This window comes from Sinocyclocheilus anshuiensis, unplaced genomic scaffold (genome assembly GCF_001515605.1).
Source record: "Sinocyclocheilus anshuiensis isolate Anshui unplaced genomic scaffold, SAMN03320099.WGS_v1.1 scaffold864, whole genome shotgun sequence".
NCBI lineage: Eukaryota > Metazoa > Chordata > Actinopteri > Cypriniformes > Cyprinidae > Sinocyclocheilus > Sinocyclocheilus anshuiensis.
The window spans coordinates 48,944-74,582 of NW_015549603.1; the positions used below are offsets into that span (position 1 = coordinate 48,944).

The 25,639-nt window shown below is 35.7% G+C and overlaps 1 protein-coding gene across 2 annotated transcripts in view; it reads right to left on the bottom strand.

Moving 5' to 3' along the window:
- Window positions 1-25,639, bottom strand: part of LOC107658692 (dipeptidyl aminopeptidase-like protein 6) — a 126,329-nt gene that overhangs the window by 8,380 nt on the left and 92,310 nt on the right. For both annotated transcript variants that reach the window (XM_016447344.1, XM_016447345.1), the window contains exons 3-19: window positions 25,349-25,447; window positions 20,524-20,636; window positions 20,345-20,419; window positions 20,125-20,177; window positions 19,505-19,586; window positions 12,618-12,738; window positions 8,455-8,609; window positions 7,126-7,223; window positions 5,803-5,929; window positions 5,470-5,508; window positions 5,290-5,397; window positions 3,698-3,789; window positions 3,517-3,564; window positions 3,330-3,442; window positions 1,219-1,272; window positions 740-838; window positions 583-652 (exon numbers count right to left, since the gene is read on the bottom strand). In XM_016447344.1, the coding sequence (XP_016302830.1) occupies window positions 583-652; window positions 740-838; window positions 1,219-1,272; window positions 3,330-3,442; window positions 3,517-3,564; window positions 3,698-3,789; window positions 5,290-5,397; window positions 5,470-5,508; window positions 5,803-5,929; window positions 7,126-7,223; window positions 8,455-8,609; window positions 12,618-12,738; window positions 19,505-19,586; window positions 20,125-20,177; window positions 20,345-20,419; window positions 20,524-20,636; window positions 25,349-25,447 (1,546 nt within the window). The remainder of the gene's footprint in view (window positions 1-582; window positions 653-739; window positions 839-1,218; window positions 1,273-3,329; window positions 3,443-3,516; window positions 3,565-3,697; window positions 3,790-5,289; window positions 5,398-5,469; window positions 5,509-5,802; window positions 5,930-7,125; window positions 7,224-8,454; window positions 8,610-12,617; window positions 12,739-19,504; window positions 19,587-20,124; window positions 20,178-20,344; window positions 20,420-20,523; window positions 20,637-25,348; window positions 25,448-25,639) is intronic.

Below are 25,639 nucleotides of genomic sequence, written 5' to 3' on the forward strand. Positions count from 1 at the left end.
ATTTTGATGAATACTAAATCTGTTTTTTCTGAGTGGGATGAATTAATGCACATTCACATTTAGTCTAGAACTACAGTAACATCATGTTCACACAGCGCACACAGCGCCTCTGTACTCCCGATTTCTCCCAATATGGGGACAGGAGAGCTGTCAGTCAATACATGGGAAAACAAAGTAACTGGCATTACTTTTTTTAAAAAGTAACTCAGATATGTTCTAGTAAATTAAAAAAGTAATGCGTTACTTTACTAGTTACTTGAAAAAAGTAATCTGATTACGTAACTCGCATTACTTGTAATGAGTTACCCCCAACACTGGTAATAACTGTTGCAAAAAATTTATTTAGAGGCATGTATTTCAAATGAGCCTGTAACTGGCGTTACTTATTTTAACTCCGATATTTCCTTCTAAATTAAAAAAGTAATGCGTTACTTTACTACTTACTTAAAAAAGTAATCTGATTACGTAACTCACGTTACTTGTAATGCGTTACCTCCAACACTGTGAACTAATACGCCGTTCTTGTGTTTTGACTGCCGTGTGGAACATGTATCAGTTATTCTTTGTGTGTGAATCACTTACACCAGCAGCAGTAAGGGGTAGTGAGCTGTTTCTATAAACCCTGCTGGCTTCAGGATCTGCATGTTCAGACCTGTGCAAATGATGGGAAAGTTACTGTGCTTTGAAAATCATCAGCTTTGTGAAAACGGACTCGGAGAGTTTGCTGAAAGATACTCACAGTAATCATCTATGCTGATCTTTCTGTACTCTACTTTGGGCATCTGCGTGTTGTTCACAGTGGTGTTCAACTGCTCATTGAGCTCCACATCCAGCAGCTCTGAGGGAAACAGAGAGAATCACATACAGTAGATGGTCAGAGAGATGTATTTATCAACTATAAAACATACCATAGTTTGGGGGCAGTAAGATATTTTAATGATTTTGAAAGTTTCTTATGCTCAACGAAGCTGCATTTATTTACAGTAAAAAAAAAACAGTAATATTGTGAGGACATGGTGTACACAATTCATCTGACACAATTCGATATATGTTTTTTGTGTAGCGTTTATCTTCAAACACATTTAACCTTCGAACACCGTTGATAAAGCACATATCGAGGTCTTCTATCGTGTCTTCTGGGTGAGAAACACCTTTCCAGTAAAACTGGAATCTGTACCTGCTGATGGTGTTTAATGCAGTAACAGACTGAGGACTCACTCTCGTACTCTCCGTCTCTGGTGCTGTACACGGCTGTGTGAGGCACACCAGGACCTGCACGCAAAAACACAAGATTAGTGTCTGACAGCATATACATTCATGTCATCCCATCTCACAAAATCATGCTGGGCTTCTTGTGTATCTGAGCATTACACTATACATATTGTGTGAGTTATTATGTATGTGAAATATAACCTATTTCAGGTAAAACGCATCTCTAAATGGCATGTAACCACTTTATATATCGCTCAGATGATTTCTTCCAAAGTGGGTGATTTTTGGCCAGGATAGCATCCTATGTTAGCATCTTGTGATGTTAATTAAATGTCTGGCTTCATGCAACAGTTACCAAAGCCAAAGACTCACCTACACACGGACAATATACAGATACAGCTAAAATAATAAAATGGTAGACAATAAAAACTGGAAGTACTTTTTGAATATGTATTTGTTTATGTATGAAGCAGTTTCACTGCAATGTATTTAAGTAAATAAAAAATAAAATAATCAATTCAAATTTAATTAAGTTTCTATAAAATGTGTATGTCATGATCTATATCATTATTGACCAAAGTGTTAAGAATATTGTGGTATACAATTAATGCACACTACTGTAAGTTTGGGTCAGTTAGATTTTTTTTTAATAAGTCTCTTTTGCTCTCCAAACCTGTATTTATTTGACCAGAAATAACAATACAGTAATACTGTGAAATATATTTCTATTTTAATTTAATTTACAAATGTACAACAAGGCTGAATTTTCAGCATCATTACTGCAGTCTTCAGTGTCACACTATGCTTCAGAAAACAGTAACAAAGAAACATTTCTTATTTTTATGAGTGTTAAAAAATAGTTGTGCCACTTCATGGTTTTGTGGTGAAAAAAAAAAGATCAAAAGAACAGAATTTTTAAAAATATAAATATTTTCTAACATCACCACTTTTGATCAATTTAATGCATCCTTGCCGAATTAAAGTACTGGAAATTCTATTATAACAAATTGTTCTGACTGTAATTACTGATCAGATGAGCTGTTTTTAAAGCTGGGAATTCATCAATGCATTCAAACCCCCTTTTGGATCCTAAACATGGAATAATTATGCAGCACCTAAAACTGAATATCAATGCTTGGTTTGATCCACACAACAGGTGGGATGCATCAACTTGCACAAGAACTGCCAAGAACTGATCTTTCTGTGCTGAGGTCTGGAGAAGCGTCATGCTGCAGGGAGCATAAAGGCTCTGCTCTGACTTCATAACACAATTAATAATAACACAAACACTGACCTTTCCTTGTGCTCAACAGACCCTGCTAAACTGATCAGTGACCATGGCAACCATGCTTTATTGTTGATAAAACACACAGCAGGGTAATGATGTCATGACTGACACACTCGGATCAGCCAGAGTCACTGAGCCAAACTCGGCAGTGAGCAGTTACATAAAGAGAATGAAACACTGACTTTATATTCCATTTTATTTCTGGTCTAATAGTGCTTATTGCCTATTATTGTGCAATGATCCATTTCAATAAGATAAAATATGGAGTATTCTATTATGTATGAAAGGATATTAGATATAAAGCTAGCAATATAGCGATGTAGAAAATTGGTTTGTAAATGACAACAGTCAATTATACATCAGTGCAATAAAACAATTTTATGGAGCAGTTATATGGACATCACGTTTGTTTTCGCTTTAGTTTGACTTTTTTGTCCTGCACCTGAGCCCTATTTGGGTTTGTGGCATGTGCGCACCTCTTTTGCATTTTAGTTAAAAAAATCTTTAACATAACAAGATATTTACAGATATTTTGCATAGAAAAAACATGAAACCTCTGCAGTTGAGAAGGAAGTAGTTAGCATCTGGGCTCAATGATCCACTGACGTATCCACAGCTTAAATTACAGGAAAGACATCGGCGGTTGAAGGATCCTGTGGTGTTGGTGCTAAAAAAAACAACACATGTCATCAGTGCAATGCTTCCCGATGACATCAGTGTGTGTCACATCTTCTGTCATACGTGCGCACCTCTTTTGCATTTTAGTTAAAAAAATCTTTAACATAACACAAGATATTTACAGATGTTTTGCATAGAAAAAACATGAAACCTCTGCAGTTGAGAAGGAAGTAGTTAGCATCTGGGCTGAATGATCCACTGACGTATCCACAGCTTAAATTACAGGAAAGACATCGGCGGTTGAAGGATCCTGTGGTGTTGGTGCTAAAAAAAACAACACATGTCATCAGTGCAATGCTTCCCGATGACATCAGTGTGTGTCACATCTTCTGTCATACCTGTAGAGGTGACGCCGTCTTGCATCGTCTTCTGTACTCAGAAAGTATCTGCAAAGACATTGCTGTTACAGATATCTATTTTACAATGTTACAAAAGTGGATAATGGCATATTGCTTTATTTTAGTGTTTATTGACAACATGGATAGAATCCAGCATCTGGGTCTTTTGAAAGTTGCTTACACAAGTTTGGTGTCCTCATTGTAGGCTAATATCTCCGTCACGTCCCAGTCTCCTGACGTCAGCGACTGTAGTGTGTCTGTGCTGCTGTTGGGCTAAAAAACAACAACAAAAGGAAGTCACTTCTTACCTTTAACATGCGGTTAAAGGGATAGTTCACCCAAAAATGAGTTAATTTCAACGGTTCATTTACTCTCAGGCCATCCAAGATGTGGGTCACTTTTTTCTTCAGTAGAACAGTAAAGAAACCGCTGAAAGCATGGTCCTTGGTGATTCATAAAAAGCAAGTCAATGGCTACCGGCACTTTACGCATCAGAAAAAGCACATCAGGCAAGACAAAATTGATACCTGTGGCTCCTGATGATATATTGAGGTCTTATGAAGCGAAACAATCGGCCTGTGCAAGAAACTGAACATTATTTACAACATTACTACCTATGTAATCCATAGCCTCAGGAAAACAGTCCGGAGTGATGTCCGGTTCACGAACGAATCATTCTTTTGAACCAATTCTTTTTGATGAACTGGTTCATCTATGGATTACAGACAATAATGTTGTAAATAATGTTCAGTTTCTTGCACAGACCGAACATGCAAGAACTCAATATATCGCCAGGAACCACAGGTATTAATTTTACTTACTGTTCTACTGAAGAAAAAAAGTCACCTACATCTTAGATGGCCTGAGGGCGAGTGAATTAACAGCAAATTTTCATTTTTGGGTGAACTATACTTTAAAGGAACACGTCGCTATTTTTGAAAATTTCATTCATTTTCCAACTCCCCTAAAGTTAAACAGTTGAGTTTTACCGTATTCGAATGCATTCAGCTGATCTCCGGGTCTGGCGGTAGCACTTTTAGCTGCAGCTTAGCATAGATCATTGAATCTGATTAGACCGTTAGCATCTCGCTCAAAAATGACCAAAGAGTTTAGATATTTTTCCTATTTAAAACTTAACTCTTCTGTAGTTACATCGTGTACTAAGACCGACGGAAAATGAAAAGTTGCGATTTTCTAGGCCGATATGGCTAGGAACTATACTCTCATTCCGGCGTAATAATCAAGGAACTTTGCTGCCGTACCATGAGTGCAGCAGGCGCAATGATATCACGCAGCGCCTGAAAATAGGCTAACTTCCATCAACATATCCAACGTGACCACCTGCTTGCACAGGGAGTGTGCTGGGGACTATTTTCAGGCGCTGCGTAATATCATTGTGCCTGCTGCATCCATGGTACGGCAGCAAAGTTCCTTGATTATTACGCCGGAATGAGAGTATAATTCCTAGCCATATCGGCCTAGAAAATCGCAACTTTTCATTTTCCGTCGGTCTTAGTACACGATGTAACTACAGAAGAGTCAGGTTTTAAATAGGAAAAATATGGAAACTCTTTGGTCATTTTTGAGCGAGATGCTAACGGTCTAATCAGATTCAATGATCTATGCTAAGCTGCAGCTAAAAGTGCTACCGCCAGACCCCGAGATCGGCTGAATGGATTTGAAAATGGTTGGAAAATGAGCCTATTTTCAAAAATAGTGGCGTGTTCCTTTAAACCTTCCTAAGTAGCGTGTAGTTTCTCAGTGACAGCTCACCTGGGAAGTGGACATGGATATGTGGAAGAACTTCCCTCGGCCGCCCTGTGGAACGGCTCGGGTGAAGAAGAACCTGTATCCGTCTCTGGAGAACAGCGGGGGTTCGTTCTGCAGAGAGATTCACGAACATTTGAGCAGCACTCTTACACACACATCCCACACGCGTGATGCGTGACTCACCTGTCTGTGAAGCCAGCTGTCACTCTCATCTTCATGTTTCTGAAAACACACAGACAGATTATTGTTTTTTCTCAGTATTGTTCGACAAAGTCCTTTATATACAGCCGAAGCACTGACTAATCTTTTCTTTCATTGAACTGACATTCATTTTAATACATTTGGATGCAACAATAGACGCTGTCACCCTTTTAGGCTTTTCTGGAAAATTAAAGGTCATGACATAATTCTCACACTTTCATTTGTGTCATTTTACAGTCTTAATGACTTAAGCATTATTATAAAACATGGACAATAGTGATAATTAAGTGTGTGCTGGTGTATATCAGAAGATACCTTTGTGCAGATTCCTGTGGTGGCCTCACACAAGGTCAGGATGGAGTTGTTCTGCGCTCGGTTCAGCCAGTTTACTGCTAGTTTGGTGCTGGTTGCCCACTTCACCATGGTGATGTAGTAATCTTTCCTACAGAGGGAACCTGATTAAAATACCACTTCAAACTGTGTCAAATAGAGCCTGTGTACATCTTTTTGTTGGTAAATGTGTTTATTTAAAAAAGACTTTGGGCAAAATGGAGTTTGATCATTAGCTTTATTAAAAAATGCTCTAAAAAGCTTTTCTTAAAGCCATTCTTCTGTCGAGTAATGCAGTCCATTAGTCTGACTCTAGTCTGTTTACAGAGTTTGTTAAAGAGATACGATATCATTCAAAAGTTTGGGGTAAGTATTTTTTATTTTTTTTAAAGAAATATTTTATTCAGAATGGACACATTAAATTGATCAAAAGTGACAGTAAATACATTTATAATGTTACAGTTTCAAATAAATGCTGTTCTTTTGATCTCTTTTTCATCAATTAATCCTGGAAAAATCTATCATGGTTTCCATAAAAAAATTAAGCAGCACAACTGTTTTCAACATTGATAATTATAACAAATGTTTCCTGACCAACAAATCAGCATATTAGAACGATTTCTGAAGGATCATGTGACACTGTAGACTGGAATATTGATGCTGAAAATTCAGCTTTGCATCACAGGAATAAATAACAACCACAATATAAAACAACCATTTTTACTGCATTTTTACCAAATAAATGCAGACTTTCAAAAACATTAAAGGGGTCATATGATGCGATTTAAATTTTTCCGTTCTCTTTGGAGTGTTACAAGCTCTTGGTGCATAAAGAAGATCTGTAAAGTTGCAAAGACTACAGTCATGAGCGATGAGCTTTGTAAAAATCAATGCGTTTCAGAAAGGGCGGGGCATAGAGGAGAAACAATAATGTACAGTATGTGGAAAATAATGTTTTGTTTTACCTAAAACCGCATAAACACATTTCATTACACCAAATACACAAAATAATGTTATTTTTAGCAACATCATATGACCCCTTTAATATAATGTTTCTGACCCCAAACATTTGAATGGTAGGGTATATTGTCAAAATGAAGGCAAAAAAAAATTGGTTATCAAAAGTCGGCCCAAAAATGATTTAGAAAAGTGAAGTTAGTTTTTTAAAGGTTTTACTATAATTTTTTGGATGTCACTTGGTTTGACATTTTCAGGGTCCAAATACTTTTGGGGGTCACTGTAAACTCCCCAATGCGACAGATGAGCATGATAAAGCATGTTGTTGTGTGGTCACTGGCAGATCTTCACCTGATCCTGGGGTCTTCTGGTTTCCTCATCCTCACTGTGTGTAAAGGGCCGTTCAGACTCACCACTGACAAATAGATATCAGGGTTCTCTTCCCCAGCCTACAGAGACAACAGAGATCTCATCACGGGACCCTTAAATGGGTATTTCACTAAACAATGAAAATGAGTTTTTTTCTGTTGAGCACAAATAAAGATATTTTAAAGAATGTTGGAAAACAGTTAGCCAGGTAGCCATTGGCTTCCATTATATGGAAAAAATACTATGGAAGTCAATGGGTTGCTGTCAACTGTTTGGTTAACATTCTTCAAAATATCTTCATTTGTGCTCAACAGAAGAAAGAATCTCAGACAGGTTTGGAACAACTTGAGGGTGAGTATATGATGACAACATTTTCAGTTTTGGGTGAACTATCCCTTCAAACCGCATGATTCTAGAATCATTTGTGACAAACACCACAACATATATTTTGTGCAAACAATATTTATCTGGTCCATTAAAGTTCAACTGGTAAAGCACCTGCAATTTCCCACTGTAGGCTATACTTTGAGTGCAGTGTAAGCTGCTTTTGGAAAAAATCTGTCTGGCAAATTAATAAATGTAAATTAGGTATGTTGCACAAAAGGATAAACATGCAGATGGACAGTTATTGCTTGCCATAACTATTATAAAACCTGATTTAGTTATGTCACTACAGTGCTTAAAGGGATAGTTCACACAAAATTGAAAAATCTGTCATAATTTACTCACCCTCATGTTGTTCCAACAAAGAAGTCTTTCAGTCATTGTCAAAAGGAATATTTTTAATATTCTCTCATCATTTTGTATCCTTCCACTGAAGCAGTGTGTGCATGCTTGACGCTTGAGGAGCAATGAGGTTTGTTCTCGTGCATCAGGCAAGCATGACTTGGAGTGGCAAGCATGGCAAGAGTTTCTGTTGATCATATTTTATGTGCTCTATGTATGTGAATAACATATGTTTATCATATAAAGCGATCAGGTTTCTTCAGCATGCTGATTAAACCACTTGGTTAAATCATTTTTTCAAGCTTGAAAATTTTGGTCGACTTTCAATGGATGAACTAAAACAATGAGAGGATATAACAAACACCTTCTTTTGTGTTCTGAAGATAAACCAAAGTCTTATAGTTCTGAAAAACATGATGACAGATTTTTCATTTTTGGGCGCACTGTCCCTTTAAATGTCACTCAAGACAACAGCAACCATCAGATCCCATTTCAAGATTACAGAGACATTGGAAGATACTGACATTGAGGAACACACACAACCAAGCCTTGATTTGATCGTAAAAAGAAGCTGCAGAGATTTACTTTAGGGTAGCGGTACTCCTGTCCGCTGGGATACAGTGCGTTTGTGAACATGGGTATCTCCATCTTGGGCACCAGAGTGTCATTGATGGTGGCATATGCCAGTCTGAGACCATCTGGTGACCACCAGTGAGCGATGTGACTCTGGAAGATCTCCTCTGTGAACACAAATAAATAAAACACGAGTGGATTAAACACAAAACTGAAGCTTTATACTAAAGGAAGTCTACACTGCACACAAACAAGTGACGCATGTCTTGTAAAGCTTTGTTGCGTGGTGACCGCATCTCTGTCAGATCCTAATATGCGTTAGAGGATTAAATATCCTTTCAAGCCAAGAGAGGACATGCTGCAAAATACATAACTGCAACATGTGCAAAAACAGCGCGTGTGATTTATCGCATCCATTTGCCTGTAGGCTGCTGCCTCGGGAGTCTCATCCATCACTCCATGCAGCTGACAGCCGAGAGCTGGAGGAGGAACAGAGCGGCTGTCAGACGAGGGAATGTAAAATATGACTCTCTGTAGCACTGCAAACTGGACTTCTAGAGCTCATTAAGACATTACGTAACCTAGACGAGAACAACACTGACAGGACTCATTTTATTTGTTTGTTGCAAGAATAGGGCTTATTCAATACATGTTCATATATTCTTATGCAAAATGTGGCACTAAAACCAACAATCTGCTTGATGATTTAAACAGAAATTCATTGATAAATATAAGCCCTGATGACTATGGATGTCAATAAATATTTTGTATAATTGTTCTGTTCAAACCTGCATCACCAACATGAGCACCTGGGACATTAACCACTGCACCATGGCTCCAAATTTGAAGAGGAATAGTTCACCCAGTAATTAAAATGTTGTCTTTTTTTTTTTATTTAATGTCAATACAATACCCAAACTAAGCAGATGTGTGTGTGTCTTGTAGGCAGCTTCTGTGTTATTTTAGTAACATTTATATACTTTTATAATATTTAGTTGTTTTTATTTGATCTGTCAGTGTTATTTTAGTAACATTTATATATTTTCATAATATTTATTTGTTTTATTTTATATTTTCTGTTTTATTTTAATTTTAATTTAAGTTTTAGTAACTCTATAATGTGCTTTTGTCAATATAATAGTTCTTTTTACTAATATTTATATACTTTATAGTATTTATTTGATATTTTTTATTTTGTTTTGTTTTATTTTAATTTAAGTTTTAGTAGCTATGTGCAATTGTCATTTTAATATTTCTTTCTAGCAATATTTATATAGTTTTAATATATATATATAGTTGCTTTTATTTTTATATTTTCAGATTTCATTTTAATTTTAGTTTAGCTAAACTTTTAGTAGCTCTGTAATGTGATGTTAATATTTCTATTTAGTTTCAGTTTTTTAGTTTTAGTTAATTTAGTAAATTTGAGTGTTTCATCTAATTTTATTTCAGTAATATTTATATTTAATTTTATTTGACCTTTTTTCAGGTAACAAAAGCTAATTTCAATAGTTTTAGGTTTACTTAACAATACCAACATGGTTTTCCATACAACAAAAGTAGCACGAAAACACAATAAAATGGTTTATTTGACTCATCGTTTCATATTACCAGCCATGTTTGTTTGTTTTTTGAAAGGAGCAGCTTAAACATTCTTCAAAATATCTTCTTTTATGTTCCACGAATGACAAAATGTACATTTTCCCTATGTGAACCAATTCTTACTCTGTCTGTTCTGATTAAATGCTATCTGTCATGAAATGTGAGACCACGGGATGGCAGTAGAGCTCTTTACACAGCATAGAATCAGTGGATGTTATAAGAGCATGCGACTAAGAATAGCTTCAGACTGAGATGTTAATTTAGGATAAAACCAATAACCGGCGTACAATACAGTTCAGTATGTGTCACAAACAAACACGCTGCCAATGTGCCCTCATACAGCAGGAACGACAGAACTACAGAGCTAACAAGGACAAGTAAAAAAACATAACTGATGAAACATACCTGCCAGATGGATAATATATCTTGAAAATTATTCTAAATCATGCAGTATTCCCACACTGCAGACGGCATAAAGCCAGGGAAAGCTGTGTGAAATGTGTGTGAATTTGAGTGTAAACAAACACTTGATATAGCTAACAGAGAAAGAAAAAACACTACATGAAGTCTAAATGAACATAGTCCTAAGCAAACCTAGTATTTTAGGATGAGATGCTACATTAATAATTATGAGTATTAAAATCATAATGATTGTGAGAGATTGTACTCAAATGCTGTCTTAAATCACACTATTGCACAATGGATTATAAAAAGGTTTAATCTTGAGCTCACATCCCAGTGCTGTTCATACACTAACAGGTCTAATAATATCTACATTACATTAGTCTGAATTATTTTTCAGTTTAATATGGAGCATGTTTAGCATTTACAGGCTTATGATGAAATGAAAACATGGTTTTAATTTATGACTGTTGAATGTCACATATTTGGCTGCTTTTTACACATATTTGTATCTGCCAGACCAAGGTACTGAAAGAGTTTGGTGCGTCTACTTCTGTGAAATGAACTCAGTATGACCTTGAACGGGTTCAGAGACACACCGGCATTAAAGTGTTAGTTCACCCAAAAATGAAAATTCTGTCATTAATTACTCACCCTTGTGTTGTTCGGAACCCGTAAGACCTTCGTTCATCTTCGGAACACAATTTAAGTTATTTTTGATGAAATCTGAGGGTTCTCTGACCCTCCCATAGACAGCAAGGTAACTACCACGTTCAAGGTCCAGAAAAGTACCAAGATGATCGACAAAGTAGTCCGTGTGACATCAGTGGTTCAACTGTAAAGTTACGAAGATCTGGGCGTAATGACGTCATCACGCCGGATCTGGGTCAGAACCGGCGCCACCACACGCTCACGTCATGATACTGTCGTGTTTTTGTTTTCTTTGTGCAAAAAAGTATTCTCGTAGCTTCGTAACATTACAGTTGAACCACTGATGTCACACGGACTACTTTGTCGATCATCTTGGTACTTTTCTGGACCTTGAACGTGGTAGTTACCTTGCTGTCTATGGGAGGGTCAGAGAGCCCTCATATTTCATCAAAAATATCTTAATTTGTGTTCCGAAGATGAACGAAGGTCTTACGGGTTTCAAACAACACGAGGATGAGTAATTAATGACAGAATTTTCATTTTTGGGTGAACTAACCCTGTAATGCTTTAATCTGATTCCCGATCATATTTTTCCAGAAAGGGTCCTTAGTGATAAGTATGAACAGAGACAAATGTGATACGTAATTGCATTTACAGTAACTATTCTTCATTGCAATTATGTGTAACACTTTATTTTAGGGACTAAATCTCACTATTAACTAGCATGCATATTACTAGAATATTGGCTGTTTATTAGTATTTATAAAGCACATATTGATGCCTTATTCTGCATGACTATATTTTAGATCCCTTAATCCACCCCATACCAAAACTTAACAACTACTTTATTGTGGCAAAAACAGTAGTTAATAGTGAGAATTGGACCTTAAAATAAAGTGAGACCCAACTAGGTTTTGTAAAAGAACAGGTTCAGTGTCCAGAATAAGGACAAAGACAGAAACAAACCAGATTACCTTAACTTTTACTTGCTCGGAATCAAAACTTCAGTATCAAAATAAAAAAAACAGTACAGTAACAGTAATAATACTAATATTAATTGCTATTATAAAGTGCTTTAGCAAATTAATTGAATTAAAATGAACAAACAAACAAACAAACTTTGACTTGTGAAAATTTAGTTATTTTGTCTTGTAGAAAATATAAAAATATCTGTTAAGTTCATTTCATCAGGAAGGTTTAAAAAAATGATTTTTTTTCTTGCTATTCACAGTATATGTATTTTTCCAAATGATAACTTTATCTTGCAAAATCTGCCAGATCTAAACTAATAAGCAGAGATGTATATTCCAGCAATGTCGTTTCAATAAAAATAAAAAGTAATATATTCATATAACTTGAGAAGAAACGTGCTGAGTCAGAGAGATGGATGAGACACTGTATACAAGTCAACAGAATCTCCACCCAGCCTAAACACACCAGACAGTCACAATCACTTCTGCTCTTTTATTACATGCACACAACCCTCTGGGTTTTTTATTATTCATGCTTATGGGTTTTACCTTCATAGAGCCAGTCAGCAAGTCCATTAAATACGCCCCCCAGACTCCCTGTGGACACCAGACGGATTGATGGGCTGTTCACTTGCGCTTTGTAGTAGATATTATTCTCAAAGATGAAAATCTGTCAGGAAAGAAGAACAAACTATTGTTGGAAAGACCATGTCAAACCAGACAAAGTAACTCCTGAAACTGAAAGATTTTAGAGCACAACAGCAGGGTTATGGATATAAAAATCCCATTAATTTTCTCTATAGGAAAATCGAATTAGCGATAATGTATACAACTTTCAAGACAGATCTACCATGATCTCTGAGATTGTTAAGTGATAGTACTTCAATAGTATGATTTCAGCTTGGGTTAAAAACTACACTACCCATAATCCCTGAAGTGAGCTACATCAATCAGAAAGTTGCTCTTACTATATAAACAGACATATAATAGAGCTGCAAACTCCAATGAAACACTGTGAATGGCATTATTGACCTGGTCGCCCTCAAACTACTGATACATTTCTGAGCATTTTACAATAGGTTTCAAATGTATTGTATCTTACAAATGAAAGCCATACAGTCATGGATTTATATTACAGAGAGTAGTTAATTTCCTCATACAAGAACGCAAGCACACACACAGCCTTGTATCTGGGTGTTTTTTTTATTCAGGTTTTCAAATGTTGTAATGTGGTTCAAGGCTTAAAAATATTAAATTGAGAATTTTTGACATGCATATGGAGAAAACAAAGGGGAAAATAGTTCCAGGAACAAGGCTGCTGGACAAATGTGGTCACTGTTGTGCTCTGTAGGACAAATTAACATGTCTGCACTTTGTATGAATGATGAAAAGCCAATTTAAAGTTTCTGTTAAATAAAGTATAGTATTCAGCTGCATACCAAGGTCACAAAGCTGTTGTACAAAAGTAAAACAGAGTGACTACACTAACGCTGAAATGGAGAAAAAATGAATTCAAATGATCAATTTACACTAAATTTGAGTATATATGTGTTGTAACATCTCACACATCTCTAGTGAATATTTACGATGTTGTGTGATGCTACAGTAATCAGGGTTGGTGGCAGACTGTGGGAGAGGTAATGTGTGTGTGAAAAGCTCTGGTGGGATTTATTCAGCAGCCAAAATCACAGAAAAATATGCTGTACTAACTCATGCAAATCTACACTGTAAAACATTATTGTGGTTTTAACAGTAAAAGACTGTAAAAATGCTACAGTAAAAACCTATTAACTGGTTAACAGTAAGTTTCCATACTATATTTGGTGAATAAATGTAATTACATTTAATGTAATTTTACAGTAAAATACTGTTAAAAATAAGTTTTTTGGAAGTGAACAAGAAAAAGTCATTGTATAATTTACAGTGAAAAAACGTAAATTGACACTCCCAGAATTCCCTGCATATTTGATGTTTTTTTGTTGAAATAACATGTTTTATCTTATTTTTTTCTTATCAGTTGTGTACATTAGGGTTTAATCTTACATCTAATGTTGTTAAATTAATGTTTATTGCATTATTTCAGTATCATGTGTGTCACCATGATGGGGTTTAGTGTTTGTGCGAATGACACTGTGCACCTTCTATATATAAGTATTGCCCTCCTCAGCTCGTAGAAAAGCTGTTTGTGATGAGCTTTGGTTCATCATGTGACTTTCTCATCACCACCAGTTTTTGGTGGTTATCAGTCCATTACAATGGTTCAAAACAGATATTAACACTTCAATATGTTAGTTTATTAACATTACATCAGTTAATAAAATACGGTATTTTAATGTGAATTTAAGTTAAGTCTGTAAAACCTAAAATGTTGCTACCATACTTTTTACAGTGAAGTTCTGGCAACCACAGCTGCCGGTATTTTACCGTAAATGTCACAGATTTTTTTTTACAGTGTAACAGACCATGCCTGAAAAAAAAAAAAAAAGACTTTTAAAAACAAAAATGGTAATAAATTACAATGTAACAGTATTTCATTACAGTTTTTCTCAGTCGCTTTGGTGCATTTCTCAAAACAATTTGTACAAATAGCACCACACAATGGATTACTTGCAAAAGCCTGTAACTTACTCAAAATCTTTAGCTCATCTCTCAAAAGTAAGTATTTATGTCAATGAACATATCAGTGCCATCAGAATTAAAAGTTCTTGTGTCATTGTTTACAAACAAGATAGTCAAAAGCTTAGTCATGTCGTCAATATAACAGTGCACTCTGTTAGTATTACCTGATGGCAACAGTTTGGATGACAGTTACTGTATTGAAATGCAGAAGGCTGCACTTCTTATGTATGCCATATATCCATTTCAAAAGTACAAATTTACACATTACTGTTTGTGGGATATTGATTGAAAGAGACTGGATAGGATTTACAGCTACACTTGCGCTATTTCCGAAAACTGGTTTATCATTGGTTGATCTACATTCTCTTCATTAGAGAAAGTCAAGATTCACCTGCACAATTCATGGCAAATTTACAAAAAGTCTAATAGAAATGTGTAGAAATATGACAACTAGATCAACCATTCTGCTTTTATTGACTTATACGATGAACTAATGACTAGATGTTTTGAGGGGTAAGACTATTGCACAGATAACTATATAATACATTTTGAGCATCATTAGCAACTGAGGAAACTGCAGACAAATGTACATAATCAATTGCATGAATGTACCAAAGCAATCACAACTTGTTCAAAAGAATGAGTAACTGCTTTTATGATGTGCACAAGTGACTAGATGATGTGGAGGTTAAACAAGTACTTTTGAGAATTTAATTTCTGATCTGAGAAATGCACCAAAGCGACTGAGAAAAACTGTAAGAAGAGGACAGCTTTACAATGTACCAATTTAAATTCAATTTAGAACAGCACTTTTCAGCTGGTACAACAGATTCACTCTCCTAACATCTTTCTTTTTTGTTGGAAACTTGGAAACCTTGTTTATTTTTCCAACTTTTCAATGGCAGTTTATATGAAATAAATAATTGTAATGTTTATTGTGAAAAATGATTTATCAATTTACAGTCTCTTCTGGCATCATTCCTTCCACAACCAACAATTTTGTCCAAAATAAATTTGTTCAAATGTTAGTTTACATCAAGAAAACAATGTCAATAAAGAGCATGTTTGATATGACATATGAGATGGAAGAAAAATGCTAGCTAGCTATGAAATTTGCCTTGGCAACAAAAGAGTTAGGCATTTTTTCCCACCACAGAATGTTATCAAACAAAATGAATAATATATATATAAATAAAAGATAAAAGTTCAGAATTCACATATGGTGCATGTGTGTCGACTGCTGGACATTAGTGGACATAATTAAATAAACTAGTGTGAACAGTGTGTTTTCTGAAAGAGATTTTTTTTTAAATGTTTGTATTACGTGCAGCTTGTTTTCTTGTATTCAGAGGTCACACATTAGGCCTGTGTGTGCTGAGATTGTGTCTAGTCTAGTTTGTTGTAATTATCCTTTCTCTGGTTGTGGTTTCAACACAGAAGCTCAGATAACTGTTAAGAGAAGATGCAATTACAGCTTTGGAAATGGTGAGGATTGATAATTGTACTGCATTTGAAACCATTAAGAGCGTTTCGATGTGATTAGTATTATTTATTAAGGAGAACTTTAAAACTGTGGTTTTGTCTTATTACTGTGATGTTCGTGAATCGTGGTCTGATTTTGTCTTGCCTTTAACTAATGGCTGCGCTTGTGCCCTGGTATTTATCTGTTACTGTTATGCATCTAATCACTGTCATTTACTCTAAATGTGAGCAGAGTGAGAGGAACAGCTCATGAGGCAGACAGACAGACAGACAGACAGACAGACAGACAGAGAGACAGACAGACAGACAGAGACAGACAGGCAGGGAGAGCAGGGAATGAGCAGGGAGAGCAGCAATAACCTCCTTAGGGTAAACAGAACAGAACAAAGCAGATATCATTAATGTTCTTAATGATATTAAAGTGTAACAACATTAGGATAAAATAAGTCTAATTCAATGAGGAATATCAGAAAGCCAAGTCCTGACTGTGGCGAAAGGAGGAGTTGGGGATGGAGGAGGGTAATTTGCTCCTGAGCAAGCAAAAAAGCTCCTGAATAATACTGAATAGACCTTATATAGGAATCTACCTGCTTTTAAAGCCTCGTTGTGTTTACACTCACATTCTTACAAACTATTCTAACTGAAACTTTAAGTAAAGATGAAGATTAAAATATTTGTTAGAAGATTAATGGTGGTGATGTTTAAGTTTTGTAACAATATAGCTTGTTTACAGCCTAATTTTAGCTTTTTACTTCTGCCAACTCTATTTAGGCTTCCAAATTCATAAGTTTATCCTGATAAACAACACATGTAAGAATCATAAACCTTAGTTGGTCACAGATAATTCAATGCAATAATTCAAAAGCCTACAGAAAAATCCTATTGGCTATTTGTTGAGAGAACCAGGTTAATGCTAACGTCAGGGTTGGCCTACAAAAATACATCATCCCCCGTAGAACTACAGTAGAGCTTTTTTTCTGAGACACAGACAAGATGGAAAAGATACAATTATTATGAGCGATTATCATGCGATCGTATGATTTGTCCTACTAACAAGGATATAATAACAACATAATACATGGAAAACCGTGTCAGAAATTGTCGGCATTCTGAGATTGTTTTATGCGTTAATAATCCTTCATCTTGTTCATGATGTAATGCATTATGCACTAATGCAATGCTATTTAGAGCTTTAGAAGGCAGCTGTCTATGTAGATAGCAGACAGCAAGGTGGTTCGGGGGGTTTGGGACGGAGCCAGTGGCATGTGTCTACACTCTGGCCCCCGTCCCACTGTGTGTACGTTCTCCTCCATCACACCTGTGATGTACAGCGACTCCTCCTCTACATCTCTATCTCTGCTCATCCATGACCGCCATTTTGATCCATCTCACGCTCTCTTCCCCCCGGAGGAGTCTGGGATATGACCTTCAGTGTAGGTTCTGGCTGTACAGACCCCTGCTGATTGCTCTGTCACGAAAAACTAATTGCCGGAGGTGTCACAAAGGCACAGGGCGCGGGACAGCATACGGGTGCCCGGAAAATTACACACCTGATGCTCCGCTCACACACACGTGAGTGAGCATGTGTGCTTTGCTTATAACACACAAAAACAAACATGTATTTGTGTATGATTATGACAGTGCAGTGCCATATGAGTTTGTGTTTGCAGGTAAATATTGCCCTTCTTGTGTTGACTGATAACAGACGATTTTGATACAAAAACAACAGACAGCAGTACTAATGCAAACACTGTGTCTGTTTGTCTTGTTCGGTCATCACAAACACTAGAGGACACATGACGACGCCCTTGGGTTCAGATTTTTTTTTAAATTGTCTGCCGGATGAAAACCATAAAGTAAAAAAGGGACAGTACACCTTTCCTCAACAAGCCATTTACACCATTCACATCTATAGCACAGACAGTACAGGATGAGGATTAAAGGGTTTGTTGAAAATGAAAAATTTGTACTCACCCTCATGTTTGGTACAAATCTGTATGAATTTCTTTCTACTGTTGAACACAAAATAAGATATTTTGAAGAATGTTGGTAACTAAACAGTTGCCTGTAGCCATTGACTTCCATACAATTTTTTCCCTTGCTATGGAAGTCAATGGCTACCGGCAACTGTTTGTTGCCCAGCCTTCTTCAAAATAGCTTCTTTTGTGTTCAAGAAGCAAGAAACTCATACAGGTTTGGAATAACATGAGGGTGAGTAAATGATGACAATTTTTTTTTTAGGATGAACTATCCCTTTAAAACATTTTAAAGCTACAGTTAGTTAGGTGTTTCTTCGAATCTCTAACCTTAACTATGGTAAGAGTAATAGTGATTCTTGCCTTACCAAACGCCACTAATTAAGGTCAGAAAGAAACTAAAATCAGCTCTTTTTGAAATGGGCTTGTGTCATGCTGCTCCATCTGCCACTGCTTTACTAGAGTCCTGCTTTATCTCTGCCAGCACGACACAGACACAATCAGGCCGATATGAGCAGCTCACATCTTCAGATCCTGTGCTCTACTGGAGATGATTCACACTTATTTATTTGATTCGCACTTATTTATTTAAATGTTGAGCAGAATTTGGGTGGTTAATACAAAATATCAAGCAGTTTGACCATGTAAAATGATTTTAAACAATATAACTCTAGTATTTTTTTTTTGTTATAATGCTGATTTCATAAAATACACTATTGTTCAAAAGTTTGGGGATGGTACATTTTGTAATGTTTTTAAAAGAAGTCTCTTATGCTCACAACGGCTGCCTTTATTTGATCATTAAAAAAACAATAATATAGTAAATTACTACTACAATTTAATTGAACTGTTTTGTATTTTAATTTTTTTTTTTTGTATTGTGTATTCAGGTTTAAGTCCCCACCAGAATAGAAAAACAGGTACACACACACACACACACGGTAATATAGTGAAATAACTGTTTCTATGTGAATATATTTTAAAATGTAATTTTCAATCAAGTGCAGTTTTCAGGAGCCATTACTCCAGTGTCACACGATCCTTCAGAAATCATTCGAATATGCTGATTTGCTGCTCAAGAAATATTTATTATCATCAAAATCAGTTTTTTGATATTTTTGTGGAAACTGATACTTTTTTTTCCAGAGAGAGTACAGAAGAACAGCATTTATTTGAAACAAAAATCTTTAACTTCATAAATGTCTTTACTGTCATTTTTGATCAATTAAATGCATCCTTGATGAATAAAAGTATACATTTCTTTTAAAAATCATACTGACCCCAAGCTTTTGAACTATAGTTTACATGGAATACTGGTGTGTGAGTGTGTGTGTGAGTGTGTGTGTGTGATTCTCTTACCAGTTGCTGTCCTTTGGGACCCCATCCGGCGTACTGCAGTGCGGTGCTCTGCACCTCATTAGGGGTCAGCTCCACTTTCTCTCTGTCAAAAAACAAACCAATCTCGAAACCATTAAAGGACGACTGTGTGAATGTGTGTGTTTCTTTGCATTCATGAATGAAATGTATTGCAATGCGTCACCAGAGAAGGTCAAATAGTCTCATATGCGTCTGTTAGAATGACAGAGAGAGTGAAAGTGTGTGTGAGCTGAATGAGAAAGATGTGTGTCTGTTTGTTTAACCTATTTGACGTCTAACTACCGTCGTTTCCTATACAATTATCATGTTGATGTATTTCATGGGTCAAAATCTGAATTCCCTTGCAATGTTTAAGGCTACACGTAATGAATAATTTAAACTAGGGGAGGGAGACCGACTCTGAGGACAAATTATATTTGCACTGACACGGACCGCTCTGGGGAAATGACACCAGTTCTTAGGAAACACACTAGGTGGCAGTGCCACCCACAATTCAGTTCTCCACAATGGCTCTGTCCTCTCTGAAGAGCTCAGGCGAGATGACAGTAAAAGAAAAGCCAGTGAGAATGTGGAATGATTTCAGTCTCAGCAACAAGACTTACGGAGAGTGAAGGCTGCAGATGATGTAACAGGCCGTGAAGGAATACTGATAAAGCTGTAGAACAAAGAGAAGAGACGAGATGGCCTTTAGAAGCGATCAGTCGCACATTGTGTCATCTTTTACGAAGAGATGTGATGCAACAGACAACAAAAGACTAGAGAATTTGAGTAACAAACATAGCTAGATTCTTCACATTATGAATCATAATACGAAGCATTTACCGGCACAATATTGTAGGCCACCAGCACATATTTTAGATCAGGAGACACTTTGTATGTGATCCGTCTGTAGGATCCCTGAAACCAAAGAAAAAAAAAAGGTCATGCATTTTAGCTCTGAAGTTGCTTTTCTTTAGTACAAAACATCTGCATGTTTTAATGTTAACCAAAGAGGTAAGAACCTGGTTTTTGAAACTCTCGAACGTGGTGTTCTTCACCAAAATCTTGGAGGTATTGGTCAGCACGTTGCGTCTCACCACATTGCTGTCATTTGTGCTGTAGAGCAGCTCAGTGTCTTTGAAGGTGAAGAAGAAAAAATGATTATCCTTGATACACGGTACATATCAAGTACAGTCAGCTGGTCACTATCACAAAATAAAGAGAGAGAGATGTTTTATCACTATAAATTGGTTTCGTTTGTGATAATATTCAGCTGGCTATACATTATTACATGGCTATTTACCAAATTAATAATCAATAATTCACAAACATATATAACAAATTAATAATAATTCACACACACAGTATATATATGGACAAAATAATGCATTGTTATAAAATGTGTGCATTGCAAACATTGCAATTACTTTTATTTATCTTATCCTTGTCTATATTCTCTAGGTTGTATATCAGTGTAGTAAAGTTGTGTTCAGCAGTGTTTAGTACAAGCGCTTGGTAAAACGGGTGATGTGTCAGATTTATAAAAAAAGAACAAATCGTGGAAGCCGAAAGTTTCGCAGGAGCATCTGTAACCTCAACAACCCAAATGTTTGCCTTTTTAAGAACAACAGTCTTTTTAAGAACACGATAATGACTGCATACACACACATCGAAAGAAGAAAAGTGGGCGAAAACCGAAAGTAAATGATAGGGACCACTGAGCACGGGACAAACTACTGCAGCAAAGTGATAGCAAACCTCAATATTCACCTTGAAGACCCCGTTTCTACGAAAACCAACCAGAGAGAACTACACAAAGCCAACATCTATGAAAGATCTGCAACTGCTAAAACTTTAATCACAGATACCAATCCTAAAATGAGAAAAATATGGTGTCGGAGCACCAAGATGCACCTGACATGCCCTGGCCAGACAAATCACCCGACTTCAATATTATCAGAAGCAGAAGCAAATTTTCTCCTCCAAAGCAACTGGCAGGTGTTCTGATAGAACATTCACGATTGAACATTCAATTGGAGACTATTCAGAAGTTATTTTAATCTATTATAAGAACAACGTAACAATGAAATATTGATGATATTAGTCCTTACGTAATATATTGTATACATATGACATATTACACACTGATGACTGAAGTAATGGCTGTTGAAAATTCAGCTTTGCATCACAAGAATAAATTACATTTTAAAATGGATTAAAAATATTAAAATACAAAAGAGTATATATATAATTTTTTTTAGCATATTACTGTATTTTTGCTCAAATAAATGCAGTATTGGTGAACATAAAAATACTTTCAAAAACTTTAAAAATTACAAAAACTGTGGAGAATATATATATATATATATATATATATAGAGAGAGAGAGATAGAGATAGGGATAGAGATAGGGATAGGGATGGATGGATGGATGGATGGATGGATAGATAGATGTGTTTGTGTGTGTGTGTGAACTGAATGTCTTTTAACATTTTTAGTACTTTAGATGAACCAACTGAAAATTTTCAAAGCAACAATCAACATAAAATGCTTAGTTCTTAGTTAGATTTTTTATAGTGTGCGTGTGTATATATGTACACACACACAAATTTGTACTCCTTCATTTTTTCATGTTTTGTCATGTTGTTGCCTTACTGTATGTTTAACTACTTTAAATAACTTTTTCTCCTCATCATTCTACACTCCATACATCATAATGACAAAAAAAAAAAAAAACGGTTTGTAAACTTTATACATTTATTACAAATAAAAAACCTGAAATAATTAACAACTACATAATATAAACTAGCAGATCAATAAACAACAATAGGGTAAGATTTATGGACAATCACTTCATTCTGGTCAGAACAGACAGCTATAGATTTACTGTTGTGCTTCATGCACATAAAATGATTTGGGTTCATTTTATAACCCATAAATGAATGAATGTTAAAAAAGAAAGCCTTTAAAACCTTTTTACAGCTCATTTTAAAGCATTGGCTCATTTGTCCCAGCTTTAAAAGTTCCTGTTTTGCTAGGGCAACTGTGTTTTTTTTATTTATGCAGGCTGTAAATGTTATACCTACCCCGGTAAACAAGTCTGCTCCAGACCTGAATGCAGATAGTGCCCGCCTTGATAAATAATACAGACGAGTGATCGCTTTTAAAAAGGCTCGACGCTGAGTTGTGGAGCATGTCAGAGAGAGAATAATAGGGCTGTTTCTCCGAGGTAAACACAGCCTTAAATCAACAAACGCATTTTCAGCAGCAGAATAACGAAAAATGATTAATCAAAATGCAGATCAAAACACGATTTACATCTTTTGCACGCTTTACAAGGCGCCAGGGCTGCACCTTTATAACACAAACAAGGACAAACAAAGGACACCCCTATTCTTCACCCTGCCAAAAATCGATTGAAATTTCAGACACAGGAAATTTTAAATAATAGCTAACATAAAGCAAAAAGCCTTAGCATTAGATACCTACACCAGAACAACCTCAATGAGAAGTACCTACATGATAGCGTGCAAAACGCTACAGCAAGCAAAAGTGCTGGTTACAGTTTCTCTTCTTTTGAAGCCCAGTGTTAGTTAAAGTGATTAAGATTTCCTTGCTGTCAGCATGAGCACTTTAGTCTGAGACAGAGAACCCTACTGTTAATTTGTTCCCATAATAGCTTCCTTTGTGAAAAAGAATTGCGCTTAATTGTATTGAATGTGCACTTATAGTGTGCTTCAAATCTTAAAGGGTTTGTTCACCCAAAAATTAAAATTAGCCCATCAATTACTCACCCTCAAGTCATCCTAGGTGTATATGACTTTTAGCTTGCGCCAACAGTTGTTCTGAGTTTACATCTCACAATTCTGACTTTTTTTTAGAATTCTGAGTTTACATCTCACAATTCTGACTTTTTTTCCTGAGAATTCTGAAGTTACATCTCACAATTCTGATTTTTGTTTATAATTTACAACTCACAATTCTGACTTTTTTTCCTGAGAATTCTGAAGTTACATCTCACAATTCTGATTTTTGTTTATAATTTACAACTCACAATTCTGACTTTTTTTCCTGAGAATTCTGAAGTTACATCTCACAATTCTGAATTTATTTCCTGAGAATTCTGAAGTTACATCTCACAATTCTGACTTTTATTTTGTAATTCTGAGTCTACATCTCAATTCTGACTTTTTTCCCTCAGAATTCTGGTTACATCTCACAATTCTGATTTTTTTTTTTAGAATTCTGAGTTTACATCTCACAATTCTGACTTTATTTCCTGAGAATTTTTTTTAGAATTCTGAGTCTACATCTCAATTCTGACTTTTTTTCCCTCAAAATTCTGAGTTTACATCTCGCAATTCTAACTTTTTTTAAGAATTCTGAGTTTACATCTCACAAATCTGACTTTATTTCCTGAGAATTCTGAAGTTACATCTCACAATTCTGAATTTATTTCCTGAGAATTCTGAAGTTACATCTCACAATTCTGACTTTTATTTTGTAATTCTGAGTCTACATCTCAATTCTGACTTTTTTCCCTCAGAATTCTGGTTACATCTCACAATTCTGATTTTTTTTTTTAGAATTCTGAGTTTACATCTCACAATTCTGACTTTATTTCCTGAGAATTCTGAAGTTACATCTCACAATTCTGATTTTTTTTTTAGAATTCTGAGTTTACATCTCAAAATTCTAACTTTTTTTTAAGAATTCTGAAGTTACATCTCACAATTCTGACTTTTATTTTTTAATTCTGAGTCTACATCTCAATTTTGACTTTTTTCTCTCAAAATTCTGGTTGCATCTCACAATTCTGATTTTTTTTCCCTCAGAATTCTGAGTTTACATCTCACAATTGTCTTTTTTTTATTCTGAGTTTATATCTATCAATCCAGAATTTTTCTCAGAATTTGGACTTTACATCTCACAATTCATTTTTTTTTTCCTGTTTTCACTACAAAATGAAAAATAAAAAAGGCAACTGTGGTTTTTTAATTCTGACTTTTCTTACAATTGTGAGTATACTGTAAATACTTTTGAAAAATACTTTTTCTCAGAATTGTGAGAAAAAAGCCAAAATTGATATATATATGTGCAGAATTGTGAGGAACTGTCTCAGTTGTGAGATAAAAGTCACAATCACCTTTTTTTAATTCCATGGAGGAAACAAGTTTCAATAAACTACTTGAACAGGATTATCTACCTTGTCAAAATAAATACCCAGCTATTAATTCCATTGAGCAAACCATGTATACCAGTATGTATCATCTGATGATCATAAATGACCATTTTGAAACAGCTGGAAACAATGTACCAGTGTAAACCAGCTAGAAAAGCTGGTTCTAACCACACACACATACACACATATATATATATATACAGTGGGTACGGAAAGTATTCAGACCCCCTTCAATTTTTCACTTTATTTATTTTTTTTAACCAGGTACTGTATGCTGCATGGTTGGAAATGGAAAGTAATACACAGCCCTTTCCCAGTTTTACAATCAATAAAAGGCAATAAAGTGACTCTCAGTCTGCAGTCATTTGCTTTAAGAGTATGATGAAAACCCAGAGCCTGTAAGCCAGCGTGAAAGAATTCAAGCCTGGACAAAGGAAGAAAAGAATATGCAATTCTGGGGAAGAATATTTCTCCACACTCGTCCATATTAAATGGGGATTTTCATCTGAAGTACCACAGAGATTGCATTCAATCAGTATGAGGCTTTAGATGCAGATCCCGATGCAATTTCTTTCTTTGGTGTTATGAGATGATGAAAAAGGTCCTGCATCCGCCCACAGCACTGGCAGCTGAACAACAGGGAGTAAAACTCAACCGCCACTCACCGCTAATCCATGTTGCCTCAGGGTCGTGTGCCTGGAGCTTCCCACTGAACATGTCCTCAATCGTGACTTTCTTCTTGGAGGCCAGACTGTCATCCTCAGCTGTGAGCAGAAAAGTTTGTCAAGGTAAACTGCTGGAAAACATTTGAAATAGTTTTACATTTTTGAAAGATTATAGTTTGAAAATTACAAAGGTGTTACACAGACAAACAGCCATCCCTTGTCAAAAATAAGTGCAATTAATTGTATTGATTTCCCACCTGTAGAGAATTACATATCTTAGAAGTACATATA